This window comes from Mauremys mutica, chromosome 14 (genome assembly GCF_020497125.1).
Source record: "Mauremys mutica isolate MM-2020 ecotype Southern chromosome 14, ASM2049712v1, whole genome shotgun sequence".
Lineage (NCBI taxonomy): Eukaryota > Metazoa > Chordata > Testudines > Geoemydidae > Mauremys > Mauremys mutica.
In genome coordinates, this window is record NC_059085.1 from 22755715 (window position 1) to 22772842 (window position 17128).

Below are 17128 nucleotides of genomic sequence, written 5' to 3' on the forward strand. Positions count from 1 at the left end.
GCCCCACAGAGTTCACAATCAAGTGAAAAATCATTTCAGTGTTGAAGTACCTCTACCTGCATGCAGCTTTCCTTATTAATCAAAGTATTTTTTAATTTATTAACATAAGAACTGGTTGGCCTGCACACAGGTAGTTTCAATCTTTCACTAGAATTCCTTGCCTTCTAAATTTTTTAAACATGCACGAAAAGATTTCACCTCTCAGTATGGAGCTAGAAAAATAGCTTTGACATCCAAAAACAAATGCTGCTGCTTCTCAAAGTTTAGAATATTGTTCCTTGTTTGTTTAACAGCTCTTGGCTTTTCGTGCCCCTTTGATATTAGGTAAGTCTTGGGCTATTTATTTGATCCACTGTCCTTAGATTAGCAACAAGGCTTTTTTGACGTCCTTCCAGAATTGAAGATGGGTAACTTCAAGAATTTCAGACTTCAAGACACAGAGACTGTATATGGTCACCTAGCCTAACCCTTGGCATAAACAGACCCTTGCGGTATGTCTACACTATGATATTAGGTCGATTTTATAGAAGTCAAATTTTAGAAATCGATTTTATACAGTCGATTGTGTATGTTCCAGTTAAGTGCATTAAGTCAGCGAGTGTGTCCTCACTATTGTGGCTAGCATTGACTCAAGGGAGCAGTGCACTGTGGGAAGCTATCCTGCAGTCTCTGCTGCTTATTGGAATTCTGGGTTAAGCTCCCAAAAACATTGTTGTGGGTGGTTTTGGGTACACGTCAGTCTCCCCTCCCTCCTTCTGTGAAAGCAATTGCAGACAATTATTTTGTGCCTTTTTTTTCCCTGGTTACCTGTGCAGACACCATAGCACGGCAAGCATGGAGCCTGCTCAGCTCACCGCTACTGTTGCAAGCATTGTAAACACCTTGCGCATTATATTGCAGTATGTGCAGAACCTGGTTAAGAGACTGCAGCACGAGGATGATTGGGAGGAGGACATGGACACAGATGTTCCTGAAAGCATGGGATGAGGCAATTGGGACATCATGGTGGCAGTGGGGCTGGTTGAAACAGTGGAATGCTGATTCTGGGCCTGGCAAACAAGCACAGACTGGTGGCCCCCTCAAGGATTGAACTCACAACCCTGTATTTAGCAGGCCAATGCTCAAACCACTCAGCTATCCCTCCATTGCTGCTTGCTGTGTGCTCAATATCTGTGACAGGTAGGGGGAGATGTTTATGGTGGGCTGGGAGGTTGAGGCAAAGGGAGAAGAGAAGGGAAAAATAGCAGGGTGTAGAAATGCCTCCCCCAAAACCATTGGGGGAAGGATGAAGAGGATCCTCCAAAGTACATACTGAAGGAGTGATTAGAGAACTAGGACAGGACAAACTTTAGCTTTGCCAGTCCCCACTGAATTCTTGTATTTCCATCAAGATATTTAGACTGAGTTGTAATACTCATCTCCCTGATTCTAATTTTAATAGGTCACCAGAGCCAGCATTAGACTTGCTGGGACCCAGGGCTGAAGCTGCAGCCCAAGCTTCACCGTGACCTGGGGCAATGGGGCTTAGGCTGCAGCTCCACCCAGGGGGGCAGGACTTGGCCTGTGGCCCCTTTTCCCTCCACCTAGGCCAGCGGGACTCTAGATGTGGTCCCTCTTCTCTCCACCCCCAGGGCTCAAGCTCCACGAAGGGGGGGTTGTGGTGCAATGAAGTTTGAGGATCCCAATGTAGATGCTTTTGCTGCTTGTTTCATGATAGTGATGTTATGCTTACTCAGTAGAACCAAGATAATGCAGCATATTTACAAGTACTCAGCATAGGGAAATAGAACACGATTGCTATTAAAGAGCCTAGATTCCCACCCATGCACTGAAAATGGTATTGATCAGCTCTGGTTGCCAAGGTAGGCAGAAATAATAATAGTACTTACGTTTAAATGAGCAGTCTATTTTTTTTAGAGTGAACTGACCTGCACATGACTCCCTCCCTGTACAGTGTCCCTCACATCAATGCTTAAGCTCAAAATACTTGCTTAGGCTTGTTTGAGTACATCAAGTTTAAACATGTAAACATATACTTCCCTAGCAACAATTGTACAGCATTTTGGTTATATGGTTTTAGGTAATGACTTGCAAAAGAAACAGGTTGAAGATAGGATAATTTATCCTACAACACTTAGTGCTTAACAAGCTTGATAATGTCACTTCCCAACAATTTGGTTCTTCTGAATTACTTATTTGGGTCCATTATGATTAAACAGCATAGATTGTGTGTTAACTTTGAGTACCTACTCACCCTTCATGCCAAGTTATTCATCTTTATCTTCCCACAAACACCCTCAGTAAGCCTAGACTACAAGTGTATGTCTACACTTAAAAATGCTGCAGCTGCACTGTGATAGCCCTTCAGTGTAGACATTAACTATGCCAACCCAAGGGCTTCTCCCGTAAACATAGGTAATCCACCTCTCCAATAGGCAGCACCTATGCCAACAGAAGAATTCTTCTGCTGACCTAGTGTCTGCATTAGGAAGTTACAGCAGTATAGTTGTGTGTCTCAGTCCTGTGAATTTTTCACGCTCCTGAGAGAAAACTGTACTGATGTAAGTTCCTAGTGCAGACCAGGGTTTAGTGTGTTGCTACCACCTACAGAGGGATTAAAAGCTTCTTTCAACCCTAAAGAAACCTTTTCAAGAATATTCTGGGAAATGTGGTCTAGTTATTTTATTTTACTCATGTACACTGTATATTACTGCACATATTTGAGCATCTAGGAGGTTACCAAGGCTGATCAAAATTGAGCTGTTCTAGCTCCTCCCTGTAACTCCTTTCCCATCCCCTCTGTAAGCATAAGGATTTTTTCTAATCCATCTTCCTCTTCCCCCTACTGCATTACCCTACCACAACCACATAATGTAGCTGCAATTGCTGGAATAGGTAACTTAAGAAAAAGGAGGTCTTGCATTTCTGAAATTAATGGCAAGATGTGGGGTAATATCCTCTCAGAACTTCCACAGCTGTACTCTAGCTACAGAGAAAGCTGCAACCCAGTTTCATACATCATCTCTGGACAGTTATATGCTTCTTGTTGAGGTGGTGGAGATGGCATTGTTGACATGGCTTGGATCATCTTGTGGAGGGTCTTGCAAATCAGGATATGGTCAGTTGGTTTGTACTAGTATTGAATGAGGCAGTCAATAGCTGTAGGATTGTTTTGACAGATCACAAGTACCAAATTCTGACTTCCCCCACTTTTACCTTAGGTCTTGTCTGCACCTGGACTTGTTCCTCATTTATTCCCAGAGTAACAGAGTGTCCATCTACAGGGTTAATCAGGAAAATCTCCATGTGTAGAAAAGCCCTCAGAGTGGAAATACAAAAGGTGTGAGAAAACTACCCTTTAAAGGGGTGAAATAATAACACAGAGTCTATCACCACTAACTCTAGGAACTATAGGGCCAAGGTTGAAGCTCTTGCAAATTTTACTGAGACTCAGGAGGAGAACATAAACCCTGATAATAAATTAACCAACTCTTCCTCCTAATACCATGGTAATCACACCCAACCTAACAGAGAGAACACAATTTTTTATATTCTCATTAACTTCCCAACATAACATTCTCTTTTGTTAATGTTTGAGAGTGTGTAAGGACTGTTTCCCTTTGATTATAATTGCCTTATTTTCAGTGCTATTTTCTGCAGTGTAAGATTATCTAGTTTCATTAACTGGAACACGTAACCAGAAGGGGAAGCTGTTATGTACATAGTTTTATGACTAGGGTAACCAGATGTCCCATTTTTATAGAGACAGTCCTGATTTTTGGGTCTTTTTCTTATATAGTCTCCTATTACCCCCCACCCCATGTCCTGATTTTTCACATTTGCTGTCTGGTCACCCTCTTTATGACAGACAAGGCAGATGCCTCTTAAGTAAAGATTCTAGTGGGAAAGGGTCACTAGTGATGCAGAAGTGTCAAAAGCTGCACTAAGAGGTAAGGTGACAAAATTTCCTGTGCTCTTACCAGAGATAAAGGATCATAAGAACAGGTATTGAAGTTACAGCGAAGTGAGCTCAGCCTTTCCACTCCTAATCCTCTACCACTAGAGGACAGAGATTGCCATGAGCAGCATTAGATCTGTACAGAGGCAAAGTACTAGGAAAGTTCCCTAGTTTTAAAAAGCTACTCCAGCAGCACAGCTTTGCCTCTCACCATACTTAAAGCTATGCCTATTGCCAGTGAAGGAATTACTCTAGGAAACATGCAGAAGAATAAGTGTACATTTAAAGGAAACCAAAGTCAAATGCCATCATAGGACCCTTGCTAAAAGCAAAGGGAAGTGTAAGTGAGCCACTAGAGTTCTCATAAGACTGTAAAGGCTGCAGTCCCTCTCTTATTCCAACACAGACCCTTGTGTTAAGGCCCAGTTTATCTTTGCACCCAAGCTAAGCTCAGCTCAGGTTGTTGTGAGAAGCAACACTAAAGTTTAGCTAGTAGAACATGCTTCTGTGAGTTATGCTCTAAACTTGAATGGGAGTGACAACCTACTATGCAAAAAAAATTTGGTTGAAAGTCAACTAAAGTGGAAGGTTTTAACAGATATAGATTGTCAAAGTAACTGTTCAGAAGGTTACTATTTTTTAACTCTTGAACTGCTAAACAATCCAGTGCTAGTTTTACACTATTGCCCTCCTAGTTATCCAATAGCTTGATGTCAGAAAAATCAATAAGAAACAACCCTATGAACCTGAAGAGCTTCCGCGAACATGGAGGCTTCTTATAATCAAGATTGCTAGGGACAACTATTCTTTGGATCAAGAGGGAAACCTGAAGTGGTTGATGACATCCTGTTGATTATAATCTAAATCTAGGTTCATTCACCCCATAACGGTTACAAGATAAAGTACTGGCACCTTGTATCAACATAGTACACACAACTGAAACTTCCGAGTGCTGGACCAATGAGTTTCGAAACTGAAAATGTTAGGACAGCTGCAAAAATTAATTTAGGGAAGCCTAGTGAGAAACTGATCTGATACAGTTGAACCCAAATGCCTTTCGTTTAACTTAGGGTTTTACTCTGAGTGTAGCCTGGTCTTAGTCATGTGACTATGGGCTAGACTAGAGAAATACTAAGGCAGCCTAACAAGAGAGTTTAGAGTGACTTCTACCCTTCTTTAATTTACATTACACCCTCCACGCCCATCCCAGTATACAAGTTACAAACGAGACTGTCACATAGATTGGTCTAAGCGGGTCTAAAAGAATGAGTTTATATCACCTTGCATTATCTTGAACTGGTGCTTAGCACTAATGCTGCACAACTTCAGAAGGATGAGAAATAGCTTTTGATGTAACAGATGTATTTTACTGTGTATTCTGATGTATAATTTACTGAGCACAGGAGGTCAAAAATAGAGATGAGCAATCTGGGAAGGATACAAAGTTGTCCCTTCATTAAACTAACATGAATAGGAAGCAGTCTTATCTTTCAGTTAAGGAAGCAACTGGTAACGTGGCTTTGAGCTTGTAAAGACATCATAATCATATTGCTGTAAAATGCAAGTCTTTCTATACATAGAAAGTTAAATATGCAGTATAAAACTTTATTTATAAAGATTAAGTTTATGTAAACATTTAAAACAGACAAGTAACTGCACAGAATATTTATATAATACACAACTGAGAGAACACAACATATGCACGTAGACTCCATTAACTTGGTTTAACTGTTGCTTTTCCACATAAAACAGTCAATTGGCTCTGGAGGGGAAAGAAAGCCATTTTAAACCAACTTTATTGGCAGACATTAAAACTAGAGTTGTTTAAACTCTGCAAGACAGCTAAATTGAGGAGCAAATCTTCAGCAGTAGAGTAGTAGGATAACATACAGATTAGCAGAGAGGGCAGAACAATCTAGCTCCTGCCCACTATTTAGCTTTTTAGAGACACCACCCCACCCCGTGCTTGCAACAGAAGCAGAGGCATGCCATATTGTAGCTGTCAAATCTTCAGTCTGCTATAATTCATATAACTTAAAGTAAGGTCCCACCACCTATAAGGGTGGGTCACTTTTCCATATAATACTCTTACCTACTTATAACTATGGATATTTCAACTGTATTTCTATACTATTACATATTAGCAAGGTCTTAGAGTCCCCATTACAATAACCTCTTGGAGGAGGGCCACTAGCTGGCATAAAATTAGTAGTGATGTTTAGCAGCAGAGTACAATTTCTCTCCTGGAGAGGGGTATATAAGCACACCTTTATAATGTAGAGGGAGGAGTTATTGTCCAAGCTTAGTACAAATTTGATGGGACCCCTATAGTTCTTATTCAGAGAGTGAGGTACAATCCCCTCCATCAATATACATTATGTGAAACTTCGCTATCTTTGTTTTGATTTGCAGATTGAGACACTGATATTAGTGAGAAAAGCAGAGTTTCCTCACATGGCAGGCAGACAGGAGGAGAAGAAAGACTTCTGCCCTTTCTTTAGAAGCAATATCACTGACCGGACTCAGTAAAACAGATCTATACAAAGGCTGTCTCTTCCTAGTAAAGGAAAAATGTTGCTTCAAGTAAGTTAAAGTTGAAGCAACATTTCTCCCTTACTAGAAATAGTTTGTTCCTTGCATAGATGATTTGAAGATTAAGTGCCAGGACTTCTGTGCAATCTTAGACTATTTACAAATTACTGGTTCTGTAAACTTACCACTAGATTATGAATATGCTGAACTGTGTCATCATTAAGCAACTCGACATTGATGTTATGGAGGTCTTCACCAGCAGAACAGAGAGTCTGAGCATAATCACAAAGTGATTGAGATATTCAGCATGTTTCATGTGACTCACCATTATCAATTTTTCTTACAACCATGCACTGAAGTTGAGTTGAGGGATATGTTTAACAGCTTTATTGGCTCACAAAACATTCTGCCCAAAAAGTGTTAGTCTGCACAGGTCTCCTTCCAACTTATCACTGGCTTTAGTTATGACTGACATTCTGAACACAAGATAATGGCCCATTAAACTAGGGTTGCTGCTGGTCAAGGAGCCAAATCTAAGTGGAAATAATTCAAGAAACAAGAGTTCTCAGCACACCCAGGGCACAGTGAGGCGTCAGTCTTGTTAGCTAACCAATATCCATCAACTTTCACAGCCAGAATCCCATCTTTCAAAGTCAGCAGTAGTGCAGACTGAACCAAGTTATTCACAGAATTTCTTTAGCCCAAGTCTCAGAGTAGCAGCCGTGTTAGTCTGTATCCGCAAAAAGAACAGGAGTACTTGTGGCACCTTAGAGACTAACAGATTTATTTCAGCATAAGCTTTCGTGGGCTACAGCTCACTTCTTCGGATGCACAGAATGGAACACACAGACAGGAGATATTTATACATACAGAGAACATGAATAAATATGTATGTATAAATATCTCCTGGCTGTGTGTTCCATTCTATGCATCCGAAGAAGTGAGCTGTAGCCCACGAAAGCTCATGCTGAAATAAATCTGTTAGTCTCTAAGGTGCCACAAGTACTCCTGTTCTTTTAGCCCAAGAGTTCAGTTATTTTAGACTGTACGTCCTAGTGAAGGCGTAGGGGAAATACAGTAACTCCTCACTTAAAGTTGTCCCGGTTAACATTGTTTCATTGTTACGTTGCTGATCAAATAGGGAACATGCTCATTTAAAGTTGTGCAATGCTCCCTTCTAACATCGTTTGGCAGCCGCCTGCTTTGTCCACTGCTTGCAGGAAGAGCAGCCCGTTGCAGCCAGCTGGTGGGGGCTTAGAACCAGGGTGGACCAGCAGCCCCCCTATCAGCTCCTCGCTCACCATAGTTCCCTGTGCAGCAGCTCCCAGCAGGCTAGCAATTGCAGCTGACCCTCCCCCACTGCCATGTGCTGCTCCTGCCCTCTGCTTTGTCGCTGCTCCCCAAGACTCCTGCTTGCTGTGCAGGGGAGGGGAGGGGAGGGGAGGGGAGGAAGAGGGGGGTAATGTCAGAGTGTCCCCCTCTCCCCTGCATCCCACTTACCCCATCTTCCATAGAGCAGGGGGACACATGACAGGACTCAGGACAGAGGGAGCTTGCTGGCAGCAGCAGCTGATGTCTGAGCAAGCTGATCTAATTAACAAGGCAGTGTACTTAAAGGGGAAACGCATCTCTTTCACACACACACACACACACACACACACAGTCTGCAATGCTCTTTCCCCTCTTTCCATTCCTGCTGCCTTGTAGACTGAGAGTTAACCCTTGAAGGCTCAGCAAATTGCTAGTTCATCATTTAGCAGGAAGGTGTTCCCTGGAAAATATCCCACCCTCTGACTCCTCCACCTCAACCAAGCTGCACAATCATCATCACTGTGTACCACTATTAAATTGTTTGTTTAAAACGTGTGTGTGTGTGTGTGTGTGTGAGTGTGTGAGTGTGTGTGTGTGAGTGTGTGAGAGAGAGAGAGAAAAAATTCCCTGGAACCTAACCCCTTCATTTACATTAATTCTTATGGGGAAATTGGATTCACTTAACATTGTTTCGCTTAAAGTCGCATTTTTCAGGAACATAACTACAACGTTAAGTGAGGAGTTACTGTACATCAAATACTTATTTCACCTCAGTAGGCCTGGTCAGTATAGTCATTGGTATGATACCTAAAAAGCTTCATCATATGTCCAAGCGTTCGGACAAGATTCTAAGTCATTTACTAAACTGACACTAACGCAATATTTAGCTGTTACCACTCAAGAAAGATCTTAGAGTCATTGTGGATAATTCTCTGAAAACATACACTCAATGTGCAGCAGCAGTCAAAAAAGCAAACACAATGTTGGGAATCATTAAGAAAGGTATACCTAATAAGACAGAAAATATATTGCCTCTCTATAAATCCATGGAACGCTCACATCTTGAATACTGCGTGCAGATGTGGTCATTCCATCTCAAAAAAGATATATTGGAATTGGAAAATGTTCAGAAAAGGGCAATAAAAATGATTAGGGGTATGGAACTGCTGCCATATGAGGAGCGATTAATAAGACTGGGACTTTTCAGCTTGGATAAAAAAAAAAGACGTCTGCGGGGGTATGATAGAGGTCTATAAAATCATGACTGGTGTGGAGAAAGTAAATAAGGAGGTGCTATTTACTCCTTCTCCTAATACAAGAACTAGGGGTCACCAAATTAAATTAATAGCAGCAGGTTTAAAAACAAACAAAAGGAAGTATTTCTTCACACAATGCACAGTCAACCTATGGAACTCTTTGCCAGAGGATGTTGTGAAGGCCGAGACTATAACAGAGCTCAAAAAAGAACTAGATAAATTCATGGAGGATAGGTACATCAATGGCTATTAGCCGGGATGGGCAGGGATGGTGTCTCTAATCTCTGTTTGCCAGAAGCTGGGAACAGGCGACAGGGGATGGATCACCTGATGATTACCTGTTCTGTTCATTCCCTCTGGGGCACCTGGCATTGGCCACTGTCAGAAGACAGAATACTGGGCTAGATGGACCTTTGGTCGGACCCAGTATGGCCATTCTTATGTTGTTATAATATGGAAAGTTAATAGAAATGTTCACTTCAGAAAGTGACCATTTTGAAAAGCCATTTTGTTTACAAGCTGCTCACTTAACTGTAGCAACTGCTACTGCTGGCAAAGACAGGAAAAAAAAAAAACATTTTCCAGATACCCCTTTGTTTATATATTTGCCAGAGACAGATCATCTAAAGCATGTGAAACTGAAAAGTTAAGGTTTACTACCTTTCCATCAGCCAGAGGTATATTAACAAATGGAACAGCTTTTTCCCGAGGCACCGAGTTACTTCTTAGTGACATGGCTTGGACTTTTTCTCTCATAGGTACAGTTCTTGAGACAGCCATTTGTTGTAGTCTAGAAGTGGAATAGAAGAATAGAGTTTCACCTCTAATAAATTGCATTTTCATGTCCTACTGAGAGCCATTAGAGCCAATGTGATTCAGTAATAGCCAGTTTTGTAATGGGTGCACTTAATGGGTCCTCATTTTCTACTTTGTTCTACAAACCATTTAGAACTAACACTAAAGAAAACCCAAACATCTTATCATCTTGAAGGTAGTAGTGTTTATTGGCACCACCAGGTAATATTTTGCCAGTCTGGCAGGGTGCAATACAACTGAGAAATTCTAAGCCAATGATCAATCTTCAGTTGGGATTGGACATTTACATGGAGAAGAACAGTCTCCAGTTATCACAGTGAACACTAACACTCACCCTAAAGCATCAGTTTTTAAGCAAGTCTAATTATTAGGGAGTAGGAAAAGACTCATTAGCAACAGATTATCCAGGACTGAACTACTGCAGGGTTTCTTGCACCTTCCTCTGAAGCATCTGATGTTGGCTACTTTCAGAGGCAGGAGACTGGAGTAGGTGGATGACAGGTCTGACATGGAATTCCTATATTTCCCTTGTATTTAACATTATTTTGTACTGTAGTCAAAGGCAGGCTCCAATATTTGAGAGCAAGTATAATGTTTTAGGCATCTTTAACCTGAAAGAGACAGACGCTTGACACAATGGCATAATAATAGCAGGCCAGGGTAATGCTGTGAACCACTTTGTGGCGTCAGGGCTGAATTTGGCTATCTTACTATAAAGCATTTCACTTCATTCGGCAGGTTGTTTCTGCCAGAAGCACGTTCAGAATTACCAGCTTTAAGAACCTTTCCAGCTACAATGTGTAGTTTAACTGATTAGAAGTATTTGTATGAATTTATACTAAATGTTGCAAGTACTTTCAACCAAGAGTGAATTATTTCAGCTAAATTAGAGGTGCTGAAAACTTGTTTCTAAATGGTTATGCTTCTGTAAACTATAGTCAACACGTAGAGAAAGCTAGTAGTTTGTGCCCCATTAAGCCAGCTTCAGAAGGTAACCTTAATGATGAAAACATAGCCAGTACCTCCAGATTTCAGCACAAGTATAAATTGTATCCACTTCACTTCAGTCTCTTCCCCCACCCTCCTCCATGAACAGGAACTCTTTTAGAGGTAGAAGCCACCTTCCTTTCCTAAAATCTACAATGGCAGACACTGCATTTACAAAGATCTTCATTGTCTTGTTCAAAGGAGCATTCCTTATTTGGTATCCAGATATGTATGTAGTAAGAGTTTAAAAAGAAAAGAGATCAGTTGTGCTATGACCTGAAAGGCCTACCTTCTAGAAACACGTGGAGCAGATTTATAGTTTGCAGCTGTGCGATCAGATGTAGGAGCCTTAAAATGCCTCACATTTGGAGTAGAGAATGCAGATCTGCCAGAAAAACAGCATTTGCTTTTACACAGTACAGTACTTTTAGTCTAGAGAATTCCAGTTATGAAGCAGATATTTTAAATTCCCTAAGCAGAAGACTGGTAAGTTAAACAATGTTACAGTACTTTGTAGTTATCTAGTTAGTGTTGCTTTAAAAAAAGGTGGGGTGGGGAGGCACAGAAAAGGTGAAGTCCCTTACACAGTAAGATATCATCCACCAGAACCTAGCCTATGCAAGTAGAGGGGGCTAGAAGCAATATAGGATTATTTGTATTAGAAACTGCTTGAGAGAGCACAGTGAGCTGGACACAGTTAAGCAAAGGTTCCTATTCAGTCTCCTGGCAGTTTTAATCAAAAGTGGAGGGAGTTTTCCTATGATCAGTTCTCACAAGAATTCTTGAGAGGCCACATCTGAACCAGAGCCAGAGAACAGCCACTTCCAGTTTTGGATCCTAATGGGCCATAAAGATTGTTTTAGAGGTAGGGATTGAAGCCCTCCCTACACACAGAATAAAGAGAGAGTTAGCTTCAGGACCTGGTGTGAGCAAAACGCGACTGAACATTAAGGAAAAGCCGTGCACCAGAGACGGATACAACAGCTTTTGCCTACCCCAGAAGCTGACTAGTTTTACAGGTCAGTTTTGTGGATTTGAAAATTATCTGTAATCCTACATTAGGCGTAGGAATAACTAAACATACTTAAGGCTTTCTAGTTTTCTTCTCATGTACAGTATGAGTTGATTCAACATCTAGAGTACACTTTAAAAGAGGATAGAAGGTGTATGTTGAACTAGTAGACATGCTCAGAGTCTTAAAAAGTGAACAGTTGCAATACGTAATTGCACAGATTTTTATGCCTATTTGACTGGAGACATCAGTTCCTTTGACTCACAAATCAAAGAAGAGTAGACTTCAGCTCATCTTTGCTATAAGTAGCTCAAATAGATATTCCACTACGGATATTCATGCAAATCCCTTTCAGATGTTAAAATTAGCAAAACTACTACATAGTTTGTTATTCTTGTTAACTGAAGCATGTCAGGTTACCTAAAGGCTACTTTCCTCCATTAAACGTTGTCTGCAATTAAAGATTAACTAGATATTTTTATATTATACACACAATTGGATGCACAAGTGTATACATTCAAATGGATTGCAGTATATCCCTTTAGCAGCCACCCCATTTGGGGGAAGGGGGACAGGACAAAAGTCATCTGATTAAAATTTACTTCAGTAGAGTAAATCACACAAAATCTGATCCATCTTGTGTAATGTTCATTAAATGCTTTCTTCGTAGCAGAGTTAAAAATCACGGCGATTTCTTTGAAAAGCCACTCAGTCCAAATAAATTACAAAAATTACTCTAGATCATAGTCTTACCTAGAAAGAGAATGGTTTTCTTTGAGATGTGTGCCAGAAGCTAAAGAAACCAGTGATTTTGTTTTAGACACCTTAAAACAAATACATAAAAAATTAAGCATTGTTAGAATAAATGACATTAAATGTAATAGGACTGAGAATTTCAGATGATGAAGACTTAAACCTCCTAAAACCACTGTTGAATAGGGAATTATACCCACTTTACAGATGAGTAAACTGAGGCACGTGAAATTCCTATGCTATGGCTTCATCGTATAGAACTGTTTATGGTCTTACTTGTCCTGACAGGTCAGTACACTACATAACACTGTTTTTGCAAGAGCCATTTTGGCACATCTACACAGATGCTTGTACCACTAGATCAAGTCTTTTTGCTGGATGTGGGGGAGAAGACCCATGTCATAATGCCCAGTTGAAACCTGCAAGTCATTGAGCAAAATCAAGTCACTGAGTTGTGAGACAGAGTTAAAATTGGATAAGTTGATGCAGATGCAATGCTTTTTATCACTGTTGGTCTCTAAAAACAACCCATACAAATATGGGGAGCTATGTACTGAACACAAGGTGGGATTCAAACAAACAGAAAAATCAAGTTAGGGACTTTAGAGGATATGGTGGGACTTCAATGATTCAGCAGGATGGACCCTTACCAGAGAGTTACTCAATTTCAGGAGGAGACTTAAAAAATAGTGCTGAGTTTACAGCAAATGATTGTTGTACTGTACATGAATTAATAAAAGTATTATCTGTTGACTACAAAACTACTTCACAATAGGATTTTATATTAAAATTAATTAAAATAAGCATATTGAACCACAGCTGATTCTGAATTAAGAATAGTTCATATTTTTTTTTTAAAATAAATAGTTTATTTTAAGATGACAAGCAAGCAACTGACCAGGGACCAACTGAGGTAGCCTCAGGTTTCAGGACAGATCTAGTCCTGGTTATTTTCCTTGAACACATACCTTTTTAGATGCTTTTCTGGCAGGCACAGTCTCCTCATCTTTATATTCAACAATTGTAGTTACCTTAACTACAAAAAAGACAATTCAAAGTGGATTAGAAATACATGGAATATTAATAGCTCCAGTGATGGGCACAACGACAAGTCCATTTAGTTCTACATTGACTGTTAGTAGACAAACAGCAATTGATTCCACCATTTGATGGCCATTTGGCACTTGGTTCAATGCTTAGGTGGATTGCAAGTGTGCCCAACATCATAACTACTATATATGGATCTCCACCCTCACTGACATATCTGGGATGCCAAGGATACCAAGCCACTCTCTCACCCTTAGAAATGACCCCCTCCAGAGTAGGTTCAGACCACTGTGACAGAGGTGCACCGTTTCTACTGCACCTGTTTTGAGATTAAAGAGATGAAGTGGACCAACTTCGGTTGGTGAGAGAGACAAGGTTTCAAGCTACACAGAGCTCAGGTCTGAGAAAGGTACTAAGAGTGTCACAGCTAAATACAAGGTCAGATAGACAGATAGTACATATTCTAAGGGACCATTCAAGGTGAAGTGGTGCATTAACACCCTTACAGTCAGAGGACAAAAGGGGGTTAGTGAGGTATAGATTGTTGTAATAAGCCATAAATCCAGTGTCTTTGCTAGACACTAAAAACCATGGTCTTAATAAGGTTATGAATGTCAACTCCCAAACTCATCTTTTAAGTGTGTAGGTTTCCTTTGAGGATGAGGACTGATAGGTCAGATACAGAGTGATCACTTACTCTTTTACAGACAGAGTGGTCCATCCATAGGCACCGGCTTCTGCTGGCGCTGGTGGGTGCTCAACCCAGCCCTGCCCAGACTCCACCCCTGCCCCACCCCCATTCCAACCCCTTCCCCAATGTCCCCGCCCCAACTCCGCCCACTCCCTAAATCCTGGCCCCACCTCTTCCTGAGCACGTTGTGTTCCCGCTCCTTCCTCCTCCCTCCCAGAGCTTCTTACACCACGAAACAGCAAGCACTGGGAGGAGAAGCGGGGATGCGGTGTGCTCAGGGGAGGAGGAGGAAGCAATGTGAGTGGGGGCGGGGAGCTTGGCTGCCGGTGGGTAAAGCACCCACCAATTTTTCCCCATGGGTGCTCCAGGGCTGGAGCACCCACGCAGTCAGCACCTATGGATCCATTAGATAGGTGACTGGAATGGGACTCCCCAGGAGACTTGCAGGCTACTCCCAGCTCTGCCACTGACTTTTGTGACCTTGGGAAACTCACTTCACCTCTGTGTTCCCTTTCACCCTTTATTCAGATTGTGTGTGTGTGTGTGTGTGTGTGTGTGTGTGTGTGTGTGTGTGTGTGAGTGAGTGAGTGAGTGAGTGAGTGAGATATATATTTACAGTGCCCAACACAATGCTGGACCACTCTGCCTCCCCCTTCCTGCACTCCCAAATATCTGTTGGGACTTTTAATAAGACTGGAACTTTTCAGCCTGGAAAAGAGACGACTAAGGAGGGGGAAAATATGATAGAGGTCTATAAAATCATGACTGGTGTGGAAGAAGAAAATAAGGAAGGGTTATTTACTCCTTATAAACACAAGAACTAGGGGTCACCAAATGAAATTAATAAGCAGCAGGTTTAAAACAAACAAAAGGAAGTATTTCCTCACACAACGCACAACCTGTGGAACTCTTTGCCAGAGGATGTTGTTAAGGCCAAGGCTAACAGGGTTCAAAAAAGTACTAGATAAATTCATGGAGGATAGGTCCATCAATGATTATTAGCCCAGGATGGGCAGGGATGGTGTCCCCAGCCTCTGTATGCCACTTCATGACTACCTGTTCTGTTCATTCCCTCTGAAGCCCCTGGCTTTGGCCATTGTCGAAAGAAAGGATACTGAGCTAGATGGACCTTTGGTCTGACCTAGTATGGCTGTTATTATATAGGCTTTACTGTAATAAAGTATATACTCGGAGTACCAAAGGGAGTCTTAACAACAACACTTCTTTTGCAGTCACTAAATCCATACCAATAATAATAATAATAATAATAATAAAAAAATAGATCAGATAATGGAAGTCCATGCCATGAAATCATTCACCTCTTTTGCTGCAATTCCTCACCAGCCTGGTATTTGGAATGTCCTCTACAGAGCAGTCATTCTAAAAGATATTTAAAGAACAAAGTGAGATCTGTACAATCAGTAAATTTCTCCAAGATACATATTTATGTTAGTCTAGGGCAGAGGGTGACTAAGTTCATAAGGTAAAGTGATACAAGGTGTTTTCAGAAACAGTTTCCAGCATGAAGTAAAGATGATGATTAGCAAATCCATTTCCAGTCACATGCACAAGACAGGATGGGAGTGAATAACTAAACTTGAAGTTGCGGCAACAATATCTGTAAGTTACCCTAAAAGGGTCAGAGACAATGTGCAGTAGTTTCACATTATTATAGGCTATTGTCTCCTGCCACATATTTTTGTTTGGCATTTTTTTCCTTAAGTTAAGCTAATAGCAAAAAATGTTCCTTTTAAAGTTCCTTTATGTTGTCAGATTTTCCATATTTAAAGTTCTCCTACAATTTACAAACACTTACTGCTACAACAGCGGCAGCTACAACAGCAGCTTCCTCTCTTCCTTGCAGGTCTGTTACACAAGAAAGAAAAAAACAAAGAACACATATCCTGTTTACAGTCACTACTATTTGCTTAACTATGGTCCATGTGCTTCTAGATCAGAGATGGGTAAACTTTTTGGCCAGAGGGCCACATCTGGATATAGAAATTGTATGGCAAGCCATGAATGCTCATAAAATTGGGGGTTGGGGTGCAGGAGGGGGTGAGGGCTCTGGTTGGGGGTGCAGGCTCTGGGGTGGGGCCAAAAATGAGGAGTTCACAGTGTGGGAGGGGGCTCTGGGATGGGGCAGGGGGTGCGGGGAAGGAGGACTCCAGCTGGGGTGCAGGCTCTGGGATGGAGCTAAAGGGTTGGGGGTGCAGGAGGTTGCTCCAGCCTGGGACAGAGGGGTTCGGAGAATGGGAGGGGGGGATCAGGGCTGGGGAAGGGAGTTGGGGCATGGGACGGGGTCAGGGATGCAGGCTCCAGGCAGCACTTACCTCAAGCAGCTCCCAGAAGCAGCGGCATGTGCCCCCTCTGCCTCCTACACAGAGGCGTGGGCCAGGTGATTCTGCACACTGCCCTGTCCGCAGGCACTGCCCCTGCAGCTCCCATTGGCTGCAGTCCCTGGCCAATGGGAGCTGTGGGGGGGCAGCGCTTGAGGCAGGGGCACATGCAGAGACCCCTGGCTGCCCCTATGTGTAGGAGCCGGAGTGGGGACATGCTGCTGCTTCCGGGAGCTGCACAGAACGGGGCAAGCCCCCGTCCCCGCTCCCCGGCTGGAGTGCCAGAGTGGGGCAAGCCTGGGATCCCATTGCCCGGCGGGAGCTCTAGGGCCGGATTTAATCGTCTGCAGGGCCGGATGCGGCCCCAGGGTTGTAGTTTGCCTATCCATGTTCTAGATGAAGTAGAGAGCCTGGAAGAGAACAAGT

At 42.0% G+C, this 17128-nt stretch overlaps 1 protein-coding gene across 3 annotated transcripts in view; it reads right to left on the reverse strand.

The window, feature by feature from the left end:
• LOC123349484 (borealin-2-like) overlaps positions 1-17128 on the reverse strand; it is a 129340-nt gene that overhangs the window by 107321 nt on the left and 4891 nt on the right. For 2 of the 3 annotated variants that reach the window (XM_044987625.1, XR_006573564.1), the window contains exons 3-9: positions 16180-16229; positions 15683-15743; positions 13594-13661; positions 12626-12696; positions 11150-11245; positions 9718-9847; positions 6676-6762 (exon numbers count right to left, since the gene is read on the reverse strand). In XM_044987625.1, the coding sequence (XP_044843560.1) occupies positions 6676-6762; positions 9718-9847; positions 11150-11245; positions 12626-12696; positions 13594-13661; positions 15683-15743; positions 16180-16229 (563 nt within the window). Of the gene's footprint in view, positions 1-4709; positions 5721-6675; positions 6763-9717; positions 9848-11149; positions 11246-12625; positions 12697-13593; positions 13662-15682; positions 15744-16179; positions 16230-17128 lie in introns of those variants that run through there. The other variant, XM_044987626.1, reaches the window with a different exon arrangement.